Source organism: Pelodiscus sinensis, chromosome 14, assembly GCF_049634645.1.
Source record: "Pelodiscus sinensis isolate JC-2024 chromosome 14, ASM4963464v1, whole genome shotgun sequence".
Taxonomy (NCBI): Eukaryota; Metazoa; Chordata; order Testudines; family Trionychidae; genus Pelodiscus; species Pelodiscus sinensis.
The window spans coordinates 5887127-5904466 of NC_134724.1; the positions used below are offsets into that span (position 1 = coordinate 5887127).

Consider the following 17340-nt stretch of genomic DNA (forward strand, 5'->3'; position numbering starts at 1 on the left):
GGTAGACAGCTGAGATTTGTTTTCCGCAGAAAAGCCCCGATCGTGAAAATGGTGATTTTTTGCGCAAAAGCGCGTCTAGATTGGCCATGGACGCTTTTCTGCAAAAAGTGCTTTTGCGGAAAAGCGTCCATGCCAATCTAGACGCGCTTTTCTGAAAATGCTTTTAACAGAAAACTTTTCCGTTAAAAGCATTTCTGGAAAATCATGCCAGTCTAGACGTAGCCTGGAAGTGTTATACTTGCACCCAGTCACCCCTCACTGATCTTAATTCCTGGAGTTTGTGGTCCGCATCTCCCCTGGAATTACAGATAATCCCTGGCCCGCAGTGATACATACACTTGAGATCAACCAGAGAGACTGTGGGATATTGTCATAGCTATCACAGCAACTCATTTACTGTCCTACCTCATTCTGTCCTGCAGCAGCTCTAGGCAAACCAATTGCCGCAACGAAATTCTTTTTAACTTTTTTAGAATAAAAAAATTGGCTTTCTGACAAAATGGAACATTAAAAAAAATTGTAAAAACGTGTTTTTTGTTTGATACATATCAAATAGATCTCTTACAAAATCCCATTAAAGCTTTCAAAGACCAATTGCAGTGGAGACCAAAAATTGTCATTTTTGGTGATATGTTTCATGAAGGAAGACAATAAATTCCTAACCAGTTGTTCTAGGTCTTAAAGTAAAGACGGAGCCAACTGATTACTTTCTCTTACTGCACAGTCCTGTGCCCATACAGTGATAGATAAATAGTAATGATGTACTGATAGAACTTGAGTTTTGACTTAGATCCTTCCATCACAGAAAGTATGGTGCAGGTTGAACCTCTCTAGTTCAGCACCCTTAGGACTTGACTGGGTGCCAAACGAGAGAGTTTGCTGAACTACGGAAGGTCAATATTGTCTAGCAGCATTACCAACACTTCCAATGCTTACTAGTGTCTTAGAAAAAAGTAGAGGTAAATTAGAGCACAGAACAGACATCCACAGAACACTAAGGATCAGGAAAGATTGCTATAAACAAACTTGGAACCACGGGAAACTTGGCCACACCCATGGTAAGTGGACATCTGGCTCACTAAAATCATGCTGGACCACGGATGTTGCCGGATCAAAGAGTGCTGGATCAGAGAGATTCAACCTGTAGTTAAAGTGTCGAGAGAGACTAGGATAGCTAGAATAATACAAGACAAGCGTGTGGCAAATTTGCTGGTGAGTTATGGATAAATGCCTATAATTGTCATGGTACAGTTTATTTCTCAAATAACATTCATTGTCCTAAATGAAAATGTTACATTGCTTATTCCCATAGACAGCCAATAATTGTTCTGTTCCATCCAGGAGAGTTACTATGTTGTTATTGTGTAATAACTTGAATAGAGAAAATGTTGAAGGTGTTTCCTGTTTATGAGGTTACAACTGAGTAGCCTGAGTAACTCCAAGGTCAAAAGTGGCTTGTTAGTCCAGAATACTGTTGTTATTGGGTCAAGAGAAGCACCTCAAGTTGCAGTTATTATACAGAAATGTTTAACAAAGAGATGTTTGAGAGACATAATTGGTTTTTTTTTCTGTCAGTTGGATGAGACGAGAAGTTGTGGCAACCATGTTTGTTATGGGCATGTGGGTGGTGAGTTCTAAAGACAGTAGCCAATGAGAGTGCAATAATTTGCATACTGTGCAAGTACCATGCCCATTAGTGAGTCAGTAACTGTGCAGGGTCCCTGCCCTCCGATTTGTTTAGCCATTGCTATTTTAGTATAATACACAGTAATGCTGAAATTAATTTGTCATTGCTCCGCATATGTATCGATTGTAGCTTTGCTGAACTTGGTTAACCATTTTGCTAACAAAGTGTGTGAATAAAAATCGGCCCATGTGCACCAGTTTCTACTACAGTGCATTTCAAAAGTAACCTACCTGCTTTGTCTGCTGTTGCTACTGCTAGGTTTCCTAGGATGAGATTCATAGCAGAATTCATTAATAGAAAGCACCTTAATTTTTCAGCCCACAGACTCTATGTGCGCACATACAAAATTGCACGTGCACACACATGCGTGTGCTGCAAGTTTCAGGGTCAAACATTTGCCTACACCGTGGAACACCTCTGCATGCTCAAGGGTTAAAATGTGCCTCCGCAAAACCCCTTCACCTTAATGGAGTTTGCAGGTGCACATTCTAACTCGTGCGTGTACGTAAGTGTTAAACATTTCAAGATGTCAGTGTTTGAGCCTGCAAAGTGTGGGTGAATAGAGGCAAGTGTGGCGTTTTCTTATGCACACTCAAAAGGAAGCGTGAAAGAAGCTCAGCGGAAGATTTGACCTGAAATGGGATCCTTCCTTCTACAAAACATGCAAAATGGAAAAGCTCAACTGATAAAATGCTAGAAGATTCTAGTTGTTACAGGGGAGCTTAGCACAAAGAAGCAGAGTGGTGTATTGGAAACTGACTTTATAAGCCTAACTTTTTACTACTGAGACACTATTTGATATTAGGCAGGTCAGGTAGCTTCTCTGCACCTGAGTTTCTCCATGGAGATAATAATCTTTATTCACCTGTATAAAGTGCTTTGAGATCATTGTATGAAGTAGCTACGGACGTGTAGAGTGTTAGTCCCACTGCCTCTGACCCACGGCCATCTTGTACATGCAGTGGAATCTGATGCCAAACTAACGGAGTTAAAAAACATTTTCCCACTAACTTCAGTGGGCTTTAAATTAGGCCTTCAAAAGGAAAATGCCTACGGTGTGGGGCTATGTGATCAACTGTATCCTGTGGGTCTTGGAATCAACTTTGATCTGATTTGGAGCATGAGCTCTTACTGTAATGTGACACAGACAGAACAGTATTAGCAATAGTGGGTCAGAACTAAGAAAACCCCCATTGTCCACTTTCTCTCCACCAGGCCATAACAAATCACTGCAGTCAACCCCCAAGTCCTCTGGTAATAATGTCAGTTTGATAGGGTTAGCGTTGTTTTGACATCATTGAAAGTGTGTTTGCTGCATTGAACCGACCTCTTTAAGCAATATGGGATTTCTCCAACGTGTGTGTGTGTTGAACTGCCTGTGCTTTCGGGCCTGTAGAGATAAGGATCTGTGTCTCAGAAATAATCTGATCATTGTTTCCCTTTTGATTATGCAGTCTACATGGAATAAATCAATTAACCAGAACTGGACAAGTAGCATAGCCAGATCTGGAGATGCCATTACAAAAGGCCCTACCACTGCTGTGAATGGAACGCTGATGCCGCCTTCTAATGCCGGACAAAAGCTTTTGCTACAAGCCCTGGTTTACGATGCTGTTACGGTGGGTGTCTTTGGTTCTTTAGTGTAAGCAGCTTGTGCGCTATGGTACCTTTGTTATGTGTCTTTTGTCCTTTCCCCTGCTTCTGGAGGGAGAGAAAATATTTTCCCCTTTGTGTTAGTCGGTTTGCTGATTGTTGTTTTTGTTTTGTTGCCCAAGTATAACACTGCATGTTATTTAATTGTAAAGTTGTTCTATTTTTCAAGAAGTTTTCTGTATCTCTGAGGTCCAGCAAACCCCGTGTTCTCACTCCTCTACTTTCCCCAGCCCTAGAGGTCTTGAATCAGTACTCTCATATGGGGAGCAGGAATGACGCTCCAAAACAGACTTGGGTTTTTTTTTTGTATGTAGCAGTATTGTAAACAACGTGTGAAATGAGTTAGGATCTACAATACCCAGCATGGAGAAGGAATTGCATTTTTGCCTCTATTAAGAGTCAAAAAGCAAGGCTTGTTTTAAATTCCTCTGAAAGGGCGTGTAAAGCACTTCCCATTAGCCATCATCTACAGATCAGGAGAAAACGCAGGCATCCTCATTTCCAAGCCCAGAAAGGCCCACTGCAGGTTTGACCAAAGATGCGGGGAGTGATTTTAACCGCGAAAGCTCATGATTCTATATAATTTTGTTAGTCTCTAACTACTTGTTTTTAAAGTTACAGACTAACACAGCTACCCCTCTGAGACTGTATAGCATAAGATAAAAGCTCCCCAAAGACCAGATTTGCATGGTCCATGACATGGTTTTTTATTGCCATGAATTTGGTAGGGCCTTACCTATCGCTTAGCCAGGTTTTCATTCAATTAATGTGTTAATTTTATATAGTTTTACCTAGAGGAGAAAGTAAGCAGGTGCGCCTCGTGTGCTGCTCCAGCAAGAGCTGGATGAGCTGTGGCAAAAGCCAGTAGGGAGCTACGGAAAGAGCTGGCAGATACCCACGTTGCAATAGGACGGTATCTGTACTTTCACCGCTGGTTCTATATCTTTCTAATTTTTAAATAAAATGTGTGGTACTCTCAAATGCCTTACAGAAATCCAGCGGATTACATCAATATTATTACCCTAGCAACCAAACCTGTAATTTCATTAAAAAAAAAAAGCTATCAAGTTTGTTTGACATGATCTATTTTCCATAAATGCTTGTTGATAAGTGTTAATTAAATTACCCTCCTTTAATTCTTTATTAATCATGTCCCATATCAGCTGCTCCATTATCTTGCCCAGGATCGATATGAAGGTGACAGGTCTGCATCACCCTTTTTACCCTTTTTTAAAAAATATTGGCACATTTGCTTTCTTCTAGTCATCTGGAACTTCTCCCATGTTCCAAGACTTAGTATTGAAAATTAACAGGTACATTTCTGATGTTGTGTTCTCAACCTTGGGAATACAGATCGGTTCCAGCGAAGCATTGGCTAAGATCGTACTCTGTGACAATACCCCATTCAAGCTCTTTGATACAAACTCAGACTGATGCTATAAAGCCTGGTGTAGCTTTTAGGTTTTGTCTCGTCTAATAAGTACCTCCACATATCCCATGTCTCCTTCCTAGATAGCAGTGTGAAAATCAGTTATACACAGGATGTAATTAATGTTGTGTAGAGAGCTGACACAATGTTTTACAACCGAATTATAGTGTGCCAGTTACATCACACTTTAGCTACCCACCAGAGTTTGTCAACAAAAGGAGAGAAGTGTTAAAACCTGTAAATGTTACATAAAATTGGTTTAAATAGGAAGCCGGCGAGTTACACATAGGTTGGTTCACTTCCTTGTTTTGGATTGTTTCCTTTTAGTAAGCGAAGTTGTTAACTAGCAAAGGCAATAAGCATTGAAAAGATGTTAAAGCTAATTGTCTAGGAGACTCTGCATAGGCTTTCAAAATAGAGAAATCTGCTTCGTTAACACATTGTAGTTGAATCTAGTAATAGCCTGCTTAAAAATAAAAGCAGACGATGCATGTAGGCAGGGCACTATTTAAATGTTGTGTGAGCGAACTCACTTTGTGCGTTGTTTGGTAACAGCGTTAGCCAATTATAAAATAGGATTAAGGTAACCTGCAAATCTTGCTCTGCTTGTACACTGAAGCCAACGTTTTCAGAAGCAAATAGACAAATTCGGTGCCTCGTGTTTTGCCTCATGTGCCAGCTTCAGATGTGACAATGGGGTCTGATATTTAGCCAGTGCCAAACACACGCCTTCTGAAAATCTGTCCCTTTAAGCACCTGAAATCACTAGGATTTTTGAATATCTCAGCATTTGTCTCTAGAGGGGGCGAGCCTCGCGGAATCATTGCAGTGCACATGTTCTAGTGTCGATGCAGGTCGAACCTCTCTAGTCTGGTCCAGCAACATCTGTGGTCTGCCATGATTTGAGTGAGCTGGATGGCCACTTCTCAGGGTGTGGGCAAGTTTCCCACAGTCCCATAAAGTTTGTTTACAGCCACCAGTCTTGGCTCTCACTAGGGAGGTCAGATATCGGGTAGTAGAATAGATGAGTAATCACATGAATTCTCATTGGTTACTTGACTATTCTATAGTCCCCGGGGGCGGGGCCAGCAGCCAGTGCACTCCAGACCCAGGGAGCCCCCGATGCCCCACGCTGCTGCCTCAGTATCAGAGGCAGAGGTGCAGGGGAGCTGGTTTGCAAGGGGATCCAGTTTAAAAACCAGCTCCCCTCGTGGACGAGCTGCCTGCCACTCCATACTACTGCCTCTGATACAGAGGCAGCAGTGCAGGGCGGCAGCAGCCCCTGTCTCCGGGGGTCCGAGCTCCCTGCAGACAGAGGCTGCTCCATCTCCCACAGAGCAGCCTCTGTCCACGGCAAGCCTCCGTGGGAGGCGGAGCAGCCTCTGTCTGGGGAGCTCAGGCCTACCATGGACAGAGGCTGCTTCGCGGCAGCCTCCCCTGCTCCCCCCGCTACTGCTGCTCGAACTCATGAATTCTCAAGGCTCAACACCCTAAGGCAAATAAATCCTGCACTTGCCACTTTTAAAACTCTCCTCAGTCTTTGGAACCTGAGTCATGACCTTTGAATGCTGAGGGGGAAGGCGGGGATTGGCAGTACCTCTCTCCTGCCACTTAATGTCACTGTACGCCATTGGCTGGACCTTTAAGCCACCTCCTGGTACAGTTGGCTGGGACCATGGAGTGGAGTCCCCTTTCTGCCGCTGGGTAACCCGTGGAAGTCTCTGCACAGCTTTGTGACTCAGTTTCCCCATGGGTAGCTATGTGGGTTGTGAGGCTTCTAAAGCATCCGGAGGCCCTGTGGTGGCAAGTGGTGTATAAGTGCAGAGGACAGGTATCCAGGCACACTCTTCCTGCCCCGTTTTCAGTGCGAATCCACTGCACTCCTTGCCAAGGGAGGGCTTTCGCTGTCACAAGCGGGCACTCTGCACCAGGGATGTAAATAGCTAACCGGTTAACCAATAGGGGCTGGAGCGGCTCCCTACTTCCCCAGGAAGGGACTGCTCCATCCCCATGGGGTCGGTCCCCCCCCCCACCACCACAGGCAGGGGTTGCTCCATCCCCACGGGGTCCATCCCCACCACCATAGGCAGCAGCTGCGTCATCCCCATGGGGTCCACTCCACCCCCCCCCCCCACCACCGTAAGCAGGGGCTGCTCCAGTCCCATGGGTTCAGCCCCCACCACCATAGGCAGGGGCTGCTCCAGCCAGAGCACCCCCCGCCGCCCCCGCTGCAGGTTATACTCTGGCTCTCTGGGAGAGGCTGTATAAAGCTTATTTACCTGCAGCGTGTAACCGGGTCACAGCTACGATTTTTAGCAGTGCTACGGTTCCATTTTTAAATGGAGTTTTACGTCCCTTCTCTGTGCACAGTGTCTGCCCTGGGGATCAGCCGTCCAAACTGGGGAGATGACTGCAATACCTTGTGTGTGCTGACTTCAGAGTTGCAAATACATTTGACCACACAGCCCTTCCGACCTCGCACATTTGCCAAGCCCCGACCTTAGGAAATATTTCCCCCCTGAAATCATTGCCGGGCTCACGACAGTCTAAACTCATAAGAACAAACGCCCGGAAATGCTTTGGGCTATTGATCTGCCCAGGCTTTTGTTAGAGTGTTTACCTTTTAAAATGACATAGCCCAATGTTTGTTTTTTAAATGACGTATATAGTTTTGGGCGTACAGTGAGCTCTGTTTCCACCATTGATTGCCAAACGCTGATGGAAAATCTGGCTGGGACTGAAAGGACACACTGTGGAAGACACCTTGTGAGGCGGAGAAGCCTCTGTCCGTGGGGAGCTCGGATCCCCGCAGAGAGGGGCTGCTGCCGCCCCGCACTGCTGCCTCTGTATCGTACACTCTTGTTCCTGAGCGGCCCAAAGTTGTCATGCCTTTAAGCCAGTCTGCTGGGCGACTTGGGCTGTTGCTTGTATCCCAGCCTGAGCCGTGTTTAAGATTCCAATCCAGTAAGGCATATAAAGCTGCACTTAATTTTAAGCATGTGCGTAGGCCCATTGAAATGAGTGGGCCTACACGTGCTTCCGGTTAAACAAGGGCTTCTCCGTTTGTCGGGCTCCAGGGGCGACGTGATCCGAGTTTAGTCACTTTAATCCCTTTGCTTTCTGCTTCACAACAGAACGAAGTGGTGAAAACTCAACCGCCCATCGGCCTCCATCAAGTGGAGGCCGAAGTCATCGTCCATTCCGATTTCTCCGCCGCTGACAGAGACTGTGGCTCTCGGCTTCACCCGCTGGACATTGAAGAAACGGAGCCCGAGGAGCACAGCCCAGACAACTTCCCCTCCGACGAGCCACTCCTGGACGCCTCCCCGATCGCCAGGTCGAATGTCAGCAAAGCGATAGTGGACAGCCCTGGCCAGCCTGAGCGGCACGCCCAGGAGAGCCCGTTAAGTACTGACAGAAAAACGAACAAAGTGGAAGCCGTCGGCACTTGTGGGCTCACCAATGGCTTCCCCAGGCATGGAGAAAATGGGAACTCTGTGGAAAGTGGAGATTCGGGCTGTCTGCAAGCCGGCCGAGGGAACGTCCAGCCAGCCAAGTGCCAAGCTTTTCCCACAGGCCCACAGGACGCACCTCTGTGTAGTATCTCAGCGCTAATCAATTCATCCTCAGCATCTGAGAACGTGACGCGTGTCCATAACCATTAAAGAGGAAATTAATCTGATTTTGATCACGGGAGAGCTGGAAGAGGGAGGCGCGAGCTACGATGGGGGCCAGATCCGGGGGAGAGCTGTGAACAACTCACCTCACAGTCAGTTCGGTGTGGCTGAGGGTGTTCAGCACCTAACGGGTCAGGTTCCTGGACAGGCGAACAGCCCTAAATCCACCCTAAATAAATCAACGTGTAGATTGGCGTGAGCCCAGAACTCAAACAGACCCTCCCGCCCTCAGCTGTGCAGGGGTTTCCATTTGTTCCATGCGGAGGCCTGCCAGGACCTTGTTACAGGTGGCAAGAAGGAGATGACATTAAGCTTCTCTTCTCCCGTGTTGCTGTTCATCAGGGCAGAGGGCTGCTGCCTCACCTTGCCCTCTGCAGCTTTGTGATGCATTTTGTGGAGCAAGCAACCCAAGCAGTTGAACCAGCCCCCTGCCGAAAGGCAACTAGCTATAGCCAGTGGCCTTCTCCGCTCGCCCATGGTTAAAATGATTTTAATGATCCCTTTGTACACTACCACAGTAGATACTACTAGCAGGCTGACGTAGTGGCCTTTTATTACACACTCTGCGAGTGCTTCTAACAACTTGTACGATATAGAACCTTTTCCAGCGTCTCGGTCACTTCACCGAGCTGGACTTTGTGTCACGTAGGTTCTTGTACCTATCATTTTAGGTACAGCCTCTCTCCTTTTAATGTACGACAATGTATTTTTATTTCCTTGGAGCATCTTTATATTATTTAATTTTATAAAGTGGAGTAGCGTGTGGTATAGAGTAGCATTTTTACTACTTCTCTCTTTATTTTTTCCTCCTTAACAACGCAACTACCTCATGTCTGTTGGAGAGAAAAAAAAAAAAGCCGTAGATTTACTCTTTTGTTATAGTCCATTTTAGTTTTTAACTTATTCTTATACTGCCTTTTTCTAAAGAATATGTTTGCACTGGTTGTGGACTATTTTTTAATGAATAGCGCTGCAGGTCTGACGTCTGTCTTGCTTTGTTTCTTCTTAATATGTTGCTGCAGGCCCACCTGCCCTAGGACTGGCGTGTCGGATGTGTGTGGCCGTAGAAGCCTGTGCTTTGCAAAAAGGTCATGTCAGATGGGGAGATGTTCAGCAGCATGTTGTTAAGGGGCTCGTATCGGTAAAGAGAATGGTGCCGCGATGTTTGGAGGTGTTACTTTGTTTGGGCTCAGTGTGCGACACTTTAAAGCAGCCGGATTGCCTGAGGGTGGGTACCCAGGGGTTTCAGAAAATCGGGTCCCTTTCCAGTGGCTCAAATTAAGCAGCCAAAATCACAAGTCATTTGGCAATATTGGCCCAAGTGCATTGTTAGGCTGGGTCCAGCATGCGGGCAGGGGTTGGAGGAGACTGACTTACTCAGAGACAACCGAGAGAGGGGGGGTAGAGCGAGAGCAGGTGGCTTCAGCAGTGTTATTGAGCATGCTCCGTCCATGTGAGCTGCAAATCGGGGCGAGGGGACTTGGCTCCCCCAGCAAGTCACCTCTGCTTACACCAGCTGGCATGAAGTGTGAAAACAGAGTGTGGCCATGGAAGGGGCGAGCCTCCCCCACTACGGACCCATCTAAGACTGATGCCACATAGTCACGCAGCTGGCCTGTTCTGCTGCTCGTGCCCTGCACTGCGCTGTTTTTAGCACACAGGGTCCATCAGCAGGGGCGGCCCGTGTGTATAGGCTGACTCGGCCGTCACCTAGGGCGCCGCGTTAAACGGGGCGCCCAGTGATGCCATCACGCCATTGAGGGCTGTGGAGGTGGGGGCGCCGATCGCGCATTCCGCCTGGGGCACCAGCTGCCGGCAGCCCGCCTCGGGCCGCCCCTGTCCATGAGCACGAGCATGAGTCTGCCCCGTCGCACTGGGATTCGCACCTGCTGCTCGGAGTGTGAATTTACCCTGCAAAGGGCAGTGCCGAGATTTGAAAAAAAAAAAAAAAATTGGGCGTTCTTGTTCAAACAGCACCTTGAGTTCACACCGACAGATTTGAAAGACTCTCGTCTGCTCTTCGTTATTGATGCTGTTTCCTGAGGGTCTTTTCTCTCTGCTTGACCCGCTGAAAAGAAAGGAGTCACTTGCCGCCTGGTCGTTCGCCGGTCGCTTTCAGATTCTCAACAGCCATGTGTGAATAGGGCACCTTGCGGACTGTGCCAGACCGGGACAGGTGCTGAGGGTCTGAATGCATTGGACAGTGCGGGTGTTGAGCAGACGTGCCCCCACCCGTCCCAACCTGGCTTCCATTGGAACTGGCCAGAAAAATGTCCTGGAGACCTTCGTGCTGATCTGTGAAAGGTTCCTCCATCTCGATCCAGCCCTGGTGAGCAGCAGAGAACCGTGTACTCACAGGCAGCCCGAGTCGCTCCCCCTGGTGCAAGAGGCCACTTACAGCAAACGTTTTGCAGGGTCTTCCCATCCTGCAGGGCTAGTCTTCCCGTACTGCTTGCCATTCCCATTCGTGTTAATGGCGTTTCCTGGGGCACGGCACGGAAACAATCAGATACCTCTTGAGCAGGCCGGTCCTGCCTCAGGTTCTTCCGGGAGGCTCCCTTTGATTCCAGGTGGAACCCGATGTGTGTGCCCAGCCATAAGGCTGAACTAAAAGGCCCTGTCCAGCCAGGGCTGGCCCAAGCCATTCTGGCACCCTGGGCGTGCAGCGCATGTGCGGCTCCGCCCCCACCCGGCCTGGCAGCACCGCGTGGCGCCCCTCAAAATCGGGCGCCCCAGGCTGTCGCCCGGTCAGCCCGTAGCTTGGGCTGGCTCTGTGTCCAGCACCCAGTCAAGCCCTGTATGAGCTAACCCACGTTTAAGGATCTTGCTTCCCCTGCCATTGGGCTCCCTGTCTCTGGCGTAGAACTTCTGTCCCCAGTATTGTAAGTGATCCCTGCCACAGCTCTGTCCTTCCCGCCCTTGCCCAGCCCCGGGGGGAAGCTAGAGTAGGCTCTGGAGCACCAGTCCATGAGCTGCCACAAAGTGGCAGACACCAGTGGCTCCCCGCACCGAATGGAAGGGCTTGTCTGTACAGAGCGGCAAATCGGGTACCAATCTACGGCGCTCTAGCCTTCCGCACGCTAGCCGCCAGGCGGGCCCTGCCACCTGGCTTTGCCATCGGCACGGCAGCCTCGTGCTCTGTAGATTGACACCCCAGTCTACTGCTCTCAGCCTCTCCCTACAGGCGAGCGCTGCGGTCCCCTTTGACCGGGCCTGTCGTTTGTCGCCATTGCCTGAGAGACCCTCCGGCGCGCCTGCCCCTCTGCCACGGGATGGAAGGGTCAGTGCTGAGCTCAACAATTCCATTAAAAGAATAAAAAGCGGCTCTGCTCTTCCGAAAGAGCCTTTGGAGAGGTCTGGTTGTGCCTGGTCTGGGGGAGTCTCCCCGGGGCCTCCTGTTTCGTGGGTGGAGAGCTCACACTCTCACCGTTCTGTGTGGGGCACGTATGGGCAGGTGCAACCTGGCTGCCATGCCCTGTGAGATCGCAGCTGCCCCTCGTGTCTTCACGACCTCATCCATGCCCACATTTCTTTACCTACATGTCGATGGGTTTTAAATTCACTGGACCCACTCAGGAAGTAACCCTGGCTGCCAATACAGCCATTGCAGTGGAAACACGTGTTCGGTGTGCTGCAGCAGTCAAAGGGGGGGGGGGGATAAAAGCAAACCAGATGTTTGGCGTACTTAAGAAAGGGATAGAGAGCAATTCTGGAACCCGGAGTGCCATGGGCTAATTCGCACATGCTAACTCTGTGCGGAGACAGTGTTTAATGTGGGTTCCCCTGCTCCGAAAGCCTCTGGGAGAAATGGAAAGGCTGCAGGGGAAGGCACCGGCCAGGATTAAAGGCTTAGGCAGGAGATTAGAATAAAATAGAGCAATATACTCTTGTGGGGACAAGCGTCCCGTTTCCCACCGATAACTAAGATTGGCAGCGAACTAACCTCCGTACTTGCAGGACTCCTCGTGCTAGGACTAGGAAAGGATAGTGCCGCTTACGAACAGCGATTACCGTTTTGCTGGGAACCAGTCCCGTCCTATTGATCTTAATGTCAAGGGAATGCAGATAGTGGCCGCAGCACGTCGCCACTCACTGGCAGCTGCTTCTGGAGGAAAGGCCTCCGCCATGGGCAGGTTTGTGAGGCTGCAGACAATGAAGGAAGCTCTGAACGATCCCTTCCCTACCTGGAGCCACGTAGACCTGCCGAGTGGCAACAGCTGAAGAAAGGCCATTTGTGGCTGGCAGTGGAGGGGTGGCTAATGAACAGGAACACGTACAGAATTGGAGTCCTGTTCACACACGGCTTTATTAACGCTGGCACCTTCCTAAGGACTACCACCATAATTTAATGATGGGCAGATCAGAGGAGAGATGGTTAGTTGGGAGCTCCTCATTTATTCATGTAATACCAGAGCAGCGGGACACACACAGAACTGTAACAGCACCCAGTCTGAAGTGGATGAAAGGAAATGTGTTCTCAACAATGCATGATTCAGCTGTGGAACTCAGTGCTGCAGGACATTTTGCTAAGAGCTTAGCAGACTGGAACATTAAAAGATGAAACATTCCATGGCCCATAAGATCAACCCACAATTACATGAAATAGGATAAAATACATTGGGGATATAGCCCCTTTTGTTTTAGTGCATAAGGCAACTACTAGCTGCCTGAGGTTAAGAAGGAGTTTGCTTAGATGCACCATAATTCCTCTATGGGGCTTTCGGGGCCTTCCTCCAAAGTATCTGGTAGTGGCCAGGCTCAGAGATGGGATCACAGACAATATGGATCATTCACTGGTATGAGCCATTTCACCATTTGCAGTGTTCCTATTTGTCCCTCCTAAATTGTGGGCGCAAAACAGAAAGAGGCCACGTCTCGAAATCAGTCTCTACTAGACCGGCCCACTGCAGTTAAGGGAAAGACCAGCTTTCTGTTTAAATCTTGACTCATTTAAATGCTAGTACTGACTTATACATCATTCTCTTCTCACTAGCCAATAGCAATTGCTGATTTCCTCCGGCCTGATGGAATCGAGAGACCTGATTGGCTGTTACTGTACTAACCCTTCTCCCTGCTCTGCTCCAAAGAGTACAAGTCTAAGGCTACGTCTAGACTACATGCCTCTGGCGACAGAGGCATGTAGATGAGGCTACCAGGCATAGGAAAATGAAGCGGCGATTTAAATAATTGCCGCTTCATTTAAATTTACATGGCTGCCGCGCTGAGCCAATCAGCTGTTTGTCGGCTCTGCACGGTAGTCTGGACGCGCGGGTGTCGACATCAAAGGCATTTGTCGACCACCCAGGTAAACCTCATTCCAGGAGGCCCTGGGGAGGAATAACTTAGAATGGCTCTGGTAAGGGGCTATTTCAAAATAGCAGAAGGGGAGCATCTGTACACACCTTATTTCGAAATAGCTATTTTGGAATAGGAGTTATTCTTTGTAGAATGAGGTTTACAGATTTCGGAATAGACTGCCCATTATTTTGAAACTATTTCGAAATAATGGAATGGCTGTGTAGATGCTCGCATAGTTATTTCGGAATAACAACCATTATTCCAAAAGAACTTTGCTGTGTAGGTGCACCCTTAGAAACAAACACTGGGGCGATTCTTATACAACTGGAAATATAATCAAAGAGAAAAACTATGGTAAGTTGATATGTAATCGTTGGGTGCATTTTTCCAGACAGAAATGATTGGTGCTGGTCGCTGAATCGCTGTCCCATCTGACCCTTCCAGTGACACACTTCTCTGCTCTGTAGTTTAATTCACATTCAGGAAGGGAGTTGAGTTTCAAGACTAGGGTGTAGAACTAGCATCCAGGAGTTGTGGCTTCTGCTTCCCACCTCTGCCACACTGACTTGCTGTGTAACCTTGGTTAAGTCATGTAATCTGCCCGTGCCTCGGTTTCCCTATCTGTACAAAGCTACCTCACAGGGTTTTGTGCGGCTTAGTTCAATGCTTTGCGATCCTCAGAGGAAAGATGCTATGAAAAGTGTGAAGGATTCTCTTTATGCTCCTGACCGCTACTGTGTAGGCAGAAAGCTTGCATCACATGGCTACTTTGTTTCCTTGCATCCAGCCTTCTTCTTCTCCTCTTATTCCACCAAACCCAATTGTTCCAGAGCATGAAACGTACAGCACTTGGTACATCAGAGTACGGCCGTGACCCGGGATTGGTGAGAACCATAAAAGCAAACGAATCTATTGGTGTCAACCAGTGTCATTCCCGTGAGGCTGAGGACCTGAACCCAAAACTGTACTGAAGTCACTTTTTAACATGATCTTCCACATTAGCGCACACAATGGATTATGTCCAGTGTCTGGTCACCTAATTTATGTGGCTGTTTCCCTGCCTCTGTACTTATTCTACATGTATTGGGCTTTTACGTTTTCCTTGTTGACTAAAAGCTGAAGAAATGGGGTAATATGCATTATGTGTACACAGCTGAAATAACCAGTGCATATATTTTTTTATCATGAAATGTTTCGAGAAGTAGCTTTCTTGCACCTTTCTCACAGACATACAAAAAAAGTTGATACCTTTACTTACACATCAGAGTTCATGTATCTTACTAAAAGTTAGCATTATTTTTTCCTCTACCCGCCCATTCTTTTCCTTCAGTAACACTAAAGATTATTGCTAGTCAACTTTTTGCCTATGTATATTGTTTTTACATTGCTTAAATATCAAATCTGTCTCCCCAACTTAAGTTTTGTAGTGTTAATGTTATCATTGGGTTACGCAACTACATTTTCCTTGATGCCGTGAAAGTCAAAATTCTGATTCTTTTCTTTGAATTTCTTATGTGAAACATGATTTGGTTCTCAAAAATCTGTTTGTCATTTTTTTTCATTTTGTTGATTTGGTTTCTTTTCTTTTTTAACAGAGTGTAAAGTTCTGGTTTATATAGTTACAACTGAGCTAATTTGTAACCTTCTAGGTTTTCTGATTTTTGAAAAGTAAATAATTAATAACTGATATCAGCCCATACAGGATGTATCATAGGAAAGCGACCGCTTTTATATAACACTATATATATATATATTTTTGTTCTCATTAGAAACTGATCCCTTTGCAAGGATGACTGTGTCTTTTCTAACCAGGATCCTTGTTTGAAATGAGAAGTTTAGTCCAGTAAAATCTTTTATCTAGTTCTATTTGTGTCATTTTCCCCTTGCTAATATTTTAAAATTTAATTTAATTTACTATTTTTTACACGATGCATAAGGAAGGGTAACCAGAACTTGACCGTGTTAAAAGATTGTCTGTATTTGGTTCCATGCTGTATTTAATTATACCTTTCTTTCTTCAGAGACTATTCTTACTTCACAAATACTCTTTAGTGTTAAAATGTAAGAAGAAATTGTCCTTATATTCCTTAACTAATGTATTATTAATAAAATATTTACAAAAAAGATAGAGTCCAGTTTCAGAGTGACTCTGTATGTAGAACTAATTCTAAAGGAAAATCTTTTCCAGGTGGGAGATGGCTTTCTTATCAGTGTTTGGGCTACTGAGTTGTTGAAATCAGTGGGAGTTTTGCTATTAAACAGTGGCACTTACTGGGTACGTCTAGACTACATGGCTGCGTCGACGGAGCCATGTAGATTTGTTTGTTCGGCAAAGGGAAATGAAGCCGCGATTTAAATAATCGCGGCTTCATTTAAATTTAAATGGCTGCCCTGCTCTGCCGATCAGCTGTTTGTCGGCAGATCGGGGCAGTCTGGACGTTCCCCTGCCGACACGAAAGCCCTTTATCGACCTCCCCGGTAAACCTCATCCTACAAGGCATAACGGGGAGGTCGATAAAGGGCTTTCAGGTCGGCGCAGGAGCGTCCAGACTAGCGCGCTGAGCTGACAAACAGCTGATCAGCTGTTTGTCGGCTCAGCGCGGCAGCCATTTAAATTTAAATGAAGCTGCGATTATTTAAATCGCGGCTTCATTTCCCTCTGCCGATCAGCCTAATCTACGTGGCTCCATCGATGGAGCCATGTAGTTTAGACACACCCACTAGGGGCAGTGGATGAAGGTAAGGCTGGGGGAGGCAAGCCCCCAGCCCTTCCCCGTCTGCCCAGGCCCTGCCCCCCATGGGAGCCAAGCCCTTAGAACCCTCTTATGCTCTGTGGTTCAAATGTGTTGAGCTGCACAAGATTCCTGGTTTCCAACATTTCAAATCCAGAGGATTGTCTGCTGGAGCAACACCTGCCTGCGGCCAGCCGAGCCTCTGCAAACAGGGGCTGTTGGACCCGGCGCGAGAGGAGACCGAGCAGTCCCCACTCACGCAGGTCTGGGACTGCTGCGCCTCTGCATTTCAAATGTAGTAAGGGCTGCCGGGCTCTTGCTACATTTAAAATGCAGAGGCGCCGTGGCCCAGAGCGAGCCTCCCCTTATCGACTAATCGTGTAGACCAGCGTTTCCCAAACTATGGGCTGCGGCCTGGTACCGGTCCGCGGGAAAAAATACCAGGCCTCGGCATGGCTGCCAGGATGTTCCGGGCTCCTGGAGTGCCTTGCAGTGCTGGTCCCCCAAGCCCTGGGCCGGGCTGGGGGGAGGATGCAGCTGGATGTTCCAGGCTCCCGGCAGAGGTGTAGCGGGGGGCAGTTGCCCCCAGGTGCCGCACTAGGGGGGCGCCAGGCTGGGCTGCAGTAGGGGGAGGTGCCGGGAACCCAGCCCTGGACTCCAGAGGAGGGAGGCAGGGGCAGGGAATCAGCGCTGGGCTCGGTATGTCTGCGCGGTTTGGGGGGAGGTGCAGGGAAACGGGGCTCAGCTGGGCTGTGGGGGAGGCATGCAGGGAACCAGGGCAGGGCTCAGCTGGGCTGAGGTGAATGGGGGAAGGCAGAGGGAACAGACGGGCAGCTCAGCTGGGCTGGGAGGGGCTGCAGGGAA

The 17340-nt window shown here is 47.8% G+C and overlaps 1 protein-coding gene across 4 annotated transcripts in view; it reads left to right on the top strand.

Annotated features, from left to right (window-relative positions):
• Positions 1–15868, top strand: part of IGDCC4 (immunoglobulin superfamily DCC subclass member 4) — a 235593-nt gene extending 219725 nt beyond the window's left edge. For 3 of the 4 annotated variants that reach the window (XM_075896895.1, XM_006129178.4, XM_075896897.1), the window contains 2 exons: positions 3142–3306; positions 7904–9425. In XM_075896895.1, coding sequence (XP_075753010.1) covers positions 3142–3306; positions 7904–8434 — 696 coding nt within the window. In that variant the 3' untranslated portion in view covers positions 8435–9425. Of the gene's footprint in view, positions 1–3141; positions 3307–7903; positions 9426–9468 lie in introns of those variants that run through there. The other variant, XM_075896896.1, reaches the window with a different exon arrangement.
• The last annotated feature ends 1472 nt before the right edge of the window (positions 15869–17340 follow it).